The sequence below is a fragment of the Cicer arietinum genome, chromosome 5 (assembly GCF_000331145.2).
Source record: "Cicer arietinum cultivar CDC Frontier isolate Library 1 chromosome 5, Cicar.CDCFrontier_v2.0, whole genome shotgun sequence".
Lineage (NCBI taxonomy): Eukaryota > Viridiplantae > Streptophyta > Magnoliopsida > Fabales > Fabaceae > Cicer > Cicer arietinum.
The window spans coordinates 45,010,848-45,016,825 of record NC_021164.2 but is presented as its reverse complement, the minus strand read 5'-3'; the positions used below and the strand labels follow the sequence as shown (position 1 = coordinate 45,016,825).

Below are 5,978 nucleotides of genomic sequence, written 5' to 3'. Positions count from 1 at the left end.
ATATATATATATATATATATATATATAAAAGTTTTTTGTGGCATGCTGTTACGTGGTTTAGTGGAACTCATACATAAAAAATAAATAAATAACCAAAATACTAGATCAAACGACTGACGATCAAAATGACTAATTCAGTACTGACTACACATAATATAGATATATCACGCTACCATTACATGTTTATATAGGATCCAACCATGATGAGTAGTAGGGTGAAATGAGTAAGCACCAAAACTAGAGGATTGAGTCAAAACCTGTTGATCCCTCGGAGTTTGCTCTCTTCCACATCCTCAGCCTCGTCCTGACATAATGGGGCAAATAGTTGTTGCTAAGCATGACTAGATTCGCCTACCTATTTTATGTCCCAGTTATTTGACATATTCTAAATGATGCAAAGGTATTTGTCGAATGTCACATCAGTACGACCAAATAATCTAAAAGTGTATGACACATTTCAATGTGCACGCCGCCATATTCTCATCTGCATCCAAGCTCTAATGCCCTTCGTCTCTGTCGTCGTGGTACCCAATCACAAGGTTTGTCCACAAGGCATAACCTAATGCCTAGAGAAGTGGGAAGGAATGAAGCCTTCCATTTGCAATACAATAAAATAATTCGTGTATACAAGAAAATAGAGGCTAAGATTTATGTTCAAGTATAAAAAGATAGATAAGGTGTAAAGTACAATTATATATGTTACACATGCAAGTATCCACATAGCCACACCATGCTCAAAGTAACCTCTCAGATCAAGTACTAACTATCTTAATGTAATTATGAACTATATGTTAACTCAAATCACTAAACATTGTCTAGTTATACCCATAATTTTCAACATTCTTTCTTGGCCAATCAGAAGAGGCATGTGTCCATGCTCAACCAAGGCTTCACACATGTCTAACAAGGTAACGCTCCTCTTTTTAGGATGAACTCGCCCAACGAATTATTGCTACGTTAAATAAGATTCGTCAAGCTAAATTTTCAAGATTACATATAAATAGTTTTTCTTTCATAGCAAGTTATCTCTTTTTGAAAACCTTCCAAGGCTCGAATAAAAAACTTTTCAGCACGAAAAATATTTAGAATTACAATACTTATAAGGAAACCGATAATTGGATAATGAAATCTTAAATTATCTAATATCAAATTACAAAAATTGGATTGTTACATAAAAGCCTTTGTATTCATTATTTGAATTGCTGTCAATTTTCTACTAAACAAGAAAATCTACAACAATGTGTTCTTAGAAACACTTTGAATAATTAAGTATGATAAGTAACCGTTTACAAAAATATGGAAAAGCTACATAGTTTCACATATAATGTTTCTAATGGACTAATTTCATTATCTAGCATCTAATTGTGAGATAGTTATGTCATTTGTCGAAGAACGTGTTTGTCTTTCAGAAGACGGTTCTCCTTCAATTGAAAACTTCGAAATTAAAAAACCAGGTTCTTTTGGTTCAGCTAAAGCATTTTCACTACTCAACATGACAACCACAGAGGACATGTTTGGTCTATCATCAGGATGATGTTGGAGGCATAATAGACCAATTTGAATACAACGTAATACTTCAGAAAGAACACATGTGTTCCTTAAATTCTCATCGATCAATTCGAGTGGAATGCTCTCTTTCCATAGTCTCCATGCCTACAAAAATTCAAGAAACTATTATATACTTCTAAAATGTTAGAGAATTTTGTACTTAGTGGTACCTACATGTCCAATAAGATTGAGATCGTGCTCATGGTAGGTAAGCGCTCTATTTTTCCTTCCACTTATAATTTCTAACAATAATACGCCAAAGCTAAATACATCTGATTTTATGGAGAATAATCCATCAATAGCATATTCAGGAGCCATATAACCACTGAAAGGAAACAAACAATAATTATTTTACTGTTAAAATAATTAAAGAAAACGTTTGTTATCTTTTAAGATACTAGTACTTACTATGTGCCAACTATTCTATTTGTTCTCCCTTCAATTTGATCACCTCCGCACATTCTGGCCAAACCAAAATCTGAAATTTTTGGATTCATGTCATTGTCTAGTAAAATATTGCTCACTTTTAGATCTCTATGTATGATTCTTAATCTTGAATCTTGATGAAGATAAAGAATTCCCCGAGCAATTCCAAATAGAATATTAAAGCGTGTAGACCAATCTAACATTGTACTTTGAAATGGATCTGTCAAGAGTGTCCAATAAATTCATTAGTCATTTCTTTTTATCATGACATGTTAAAAATTTAAACTTATAGGATACTAAATATTATGCTTTGCAAACAGTTACTCACCAAAAAGAAATGAATCAAGACTTTTGTTGGGCATGTATTCATAGATCAACATTTTCTCTTCTCCCTCGGTACAACAACCAACAACCTTGACAAGATTTCGGTGTTGAAGTTTAGTACATAATATGACTTCATTTTTGAACTCTTTTAATCCTTGTCCAGAACTCATTGAAAGCCTTTTGACAGCAATTTCTTGTCCATCGAACAATGTACCCTATATTTTTAATTGAAATAATTTGATAAATAATGAGATCCATATTTCTATTTTATCCATATTACTAGAAATATTATAAATTTACCTTGTATACCGGTCCAAAACCACCTTCACCGAGCTTGTTATCAATTGAGAAGTTATTTGTGGCCTTGAGTATTGTAGCTTGATCAAAGATAGGAAGTTCATAATCTTCATTTTTGTCTTCAACTTTCTCTCCTAACATTATGATTTTATCTGTTTTTTCTTTAAATTATATTAAATTGAGAACAATGCCATTTAACATAAAATGAAACTTTGATAGAGAAGGTATCTTATGAGCATCATAAGCGAACTTCAATTACATCGAAGGAGAGAAAATTTTATTCAGAAGAATTTTAAAACACATTTTTTACTTTTATAATAATTTAGAGAACATTAAATGAAATGATATATAGCATTAATTTTTACTAGAAAAAGATAGATTTAAATGACCTTATATTTAATGTTTAAATTTTAAATAGATGATTTATCTGCTCTAAATCTCAGCACTTTTGACTAAGGAGTAATTTACCGACAATTTATTTATTTTGATAAAAATAATCTATTTAAATGACATAAATTTTATTCATCTAAAATGAAAAATTAATAAAATTAATAAATAAATTATTAAATTATTAAAATTATTACATAATCTATCATACATATGTATATAATATCAAACATTAATTTATTTATCAATGTTATTTTAAATAAACCTAATTCACATGACATTTATTTCTTATTGATTAAGTTCATTGTACTGTGTACAATGAATGAACATCCCAAAAAGTTAAACAAAATCACAAACAAGTAAAATAAATATTTCAAAATTTCTATTATAATAAATTTGCAAGAAATATTAAAATATGTGGGTGTTGTGTTTCCTAGATATTGCACGTGTGCAATTCATTAATTTCATAATCTTGAGAAATATAAGACTATGGTTAATAAACTTACCTTTATGTTTTGCCTTTGTTATATAAATGTAGGTGAATCCCAGTAGCATCACAAGGACTATTGAAACTGTGATTGAAACCCCCAATACTATTGTTTTGGTATGCCCATTTTTATCACCTGCAACAGAAAAATTGATTAAAATTAAATATATTAACTTTTCAATTTATTTTCGATATAGTATAACATTAAAAAAATAATAATAAAAATGAAAGCTAACAAAGCACTTACCAATAATTGCCGCGTCAGTTCGAACATATAAATCTTGTCCGCTTGGCAAAACTCTCAGATCAATAAGATTACCAAACCAAATTGAGCAACCACTGCCTTCTCCAGTTGAGTCTAAGTTTGAGTAAGCACTGCAAGAACAATTTTTCAAACATTTTTCTTTACATTCTTTAAGTGTCATTTTATAATCAATCCAAGAATGTGTAGTATCTGGCAATTTCATCCCAACAATTCTACCAAACCCATCTCTATCTTTAACCCCACAACTCCAATTACCACTTCTCACACATCCATCACTCCAATCCATTGCATTCCACTTTCTTGCCGATTTTGGCTTAAACCCATCCAAGCATTCACACATAGGTGATGCATCAATCGCACATCGCGCATTTGCCCCACAAACATTGTATGTATCACAACTATCTTGTGGTAACTTTTGGTATACACTCCAAATCTTTGATTCTGAAATCCAAACGAGGCGTACACGAAGAGAAATTGTTTGGTTAAAAACAATTATAGAAACAACGGAACTATTCTTGAGATTGAATATGTAATACACTTCATCATCATTGTTGACAAATTCATAATTATAAAGTGGATTTTCCTTCGTTCCAAGTATTCCACCGGATTGAGGACCAGACCATGGTCCTGTTCGGTAGAGTATGGTTGAACCTCTCTGAATCCTGCTTTCAGGATTCGGAGTCAATACCATATCTGAAGTAAAGTCACTTGAAGATGGATCGTCCCAATTTTTCCATGAATTTAGTAGACTCCTATCAAGACCCTTTTTTTTGTTCCATCCAACCTTCATACCTGGTAATATTGTATCACATGGATGATCAAAACTCTGCCAAAGAAAATTTTCTTCAATATTGTTATCTTTCTCATTTTTCAATACTAAATTTCCATTGTCCAAGAGTTGAACAATTAGATTTGAAACCTTTGTTGTTGTTGTTGTTGTGTTTGTTGACCATATAAGTGATTGATTTTGATTGAGAAGTTTAAGGTTTCCATCTTGAGTTATGATCAACTTGCTTGAATTGTCTTTGGTTGGATTGTCACGATTTGCAACCCAAACTACTCTTCTAATTGGGATTTGTTTGTACCAAATTCCAACATAGCGGTTTGGGGAATTACCTGGATTGAAAAAACCCAATTCGAATGTTCCGTCTTTTGAAACCAACGTGCTTCCATCGAGAAGTGATTGTGAGTGGGTTATGGTATCTGTCGCAGAGGAAATTGTGGAGAAGAGTAGTAGTAGCTTGGTAATAAGAAGAACGGAAGGGAGAATGGCCATTTAAATTTTATTGATAAAGGAATATAATTGAAGTGATTTGATATATAATATGGATGGAGATTTTGGAATTTAGTGAATAGAGAGAGGTGTTATGTTCTTTGAGGGGTGACTTAGATTTTTAATTTGTTTCCAGCATTATGTGGTGTATAAGGTTGTACTTGTTAATTTCTCTGCGACGGAAGAAATATTGAAGTCAGCATGGTTGTTAATTTGCTTAGTAAACGTTGAAAGTTCTGCCCATTTTGTTGGTGCGACATATTTATTATTAAGTTGATTATTATATGATTTGAACTAAAATTCACTTAAAAAAAAAAAAAAGAAAGAAAAACCAAAATCAACTGAAAAAAAGAATTTAATCGAACCGGTCAACTAAATTAGAAATCAGTCAAAATCGACAGTTGGACCTGTAATAAATGACTAATTTTTTAGTACAAGACACACGTTGCTATCTCTAAATAAAAAAAGTTAACTTTTTTGTGGTGGGCAGTTATAAATATCTGGTTATGTGTTTTGTTTGTTATATCTTTAAATATTATATTAAAAATTAAAATTAAAGATTTAATTATTACCCATACTTTGGTTAAATTTTTAAACTTTAGATCTGACATTTTTTTTTTTGACTGAGATGTTACATATGTGATTTTGAATAATCATTACATCATTGACTATGCTACTCGTTCATCCATACTGGCAAATAAATATTAAAGCCAAATTTAAACAAATAACAAGTTGTTTCTCCTGCCATTGACATCTCATCTCATATATTTAAAGGATAGATATATTGCATTGCATTTAGTAAGGACAACATTCATCCCACTGAAATGGATTTTGTAAAATTAATTTTAATTAAAAGTAATTTGAATAAGAAATAATTTATATTAAATATATTTAAATAAAAGTGAGTAGAATAATAAATTTTAAAAATTATGTTTAAATTCAAAAACTACAAATTTTAATTTTAAATTAAA

General features: G+C 30.5%; 1 protein-coding gene across 3 annotated transcripts; it reads right to left on the bottom strand.

Annotated features, from left to right (window-relative positions):
* Positions 1 to 1,115: 1,115 nt before the first annotated feature.
* On the bottom strand, positions 1,116 to 5,244 carry LOC101497828 (G-type lectin S-receptor-like serine/threonine-protein kinase At4g27290). Of its 3 annotated transcripts, none has more exons than XM_073369180.1 (7): positions 3,717 to 5,244; positions 3,489 to 3,605; positions 2,599 to 2,756; positions 2,303 to 2,513; positions 1,957 to 2,194; positions 1,723 to 1,873; positions 1,116 to 1,653 (listed from the first exon to the last, which is right to left on the bottom strand). In XM_073369180.1, exons 1-7 carry the CDS (start codon positions 5,008 to 5,010, stop codon positions 1,348 to 1,350), a joined length of 2,475 nt encoding a protein of 824 aa, XP_073225281.1. In that variant the 5' UTR covers positions 5,011 to 5,244; the 3' UTR covers positions 1,116 to 1,347. The 3 variants fall into 3 exon arrangements, with proteins under 3 accessions (XP_073225281.1, XP_004513947.1, XP_027186121.1); XM_004513890.4 differs by having other exon boundaries at positions 2,599 to 2,747; XM_027330320.2 differs by having other exon boundaries at positions 2,599 to 2,729.
* Between the last annotated feature and the right edge of the window lie 734 nt (positions 5,245 to 5,978).

Coding starts and splice junctions, on each gene's coding strand:
- LOC101497828 (XM_073369180.1), bottom strand. CDS start 5,010: ATGGCCATTCTCCCTTCCGTTCTTCTTATTACCAAGCTACTACTACTC. Junction 3,606..3,716: donor AACTGACGCGGCAATTATTG/GTAAGTGCTTTG, acceptor TTTCTGTTGCAG/GTGATAAAAATGGGCATACC. Junction 2,514..2,598: donor GTTTTGGACCGGTATACAAG/GTAAATTTATAA, acceptor TTAAAAATATAG/GGTACATTGTTCGATGGACA.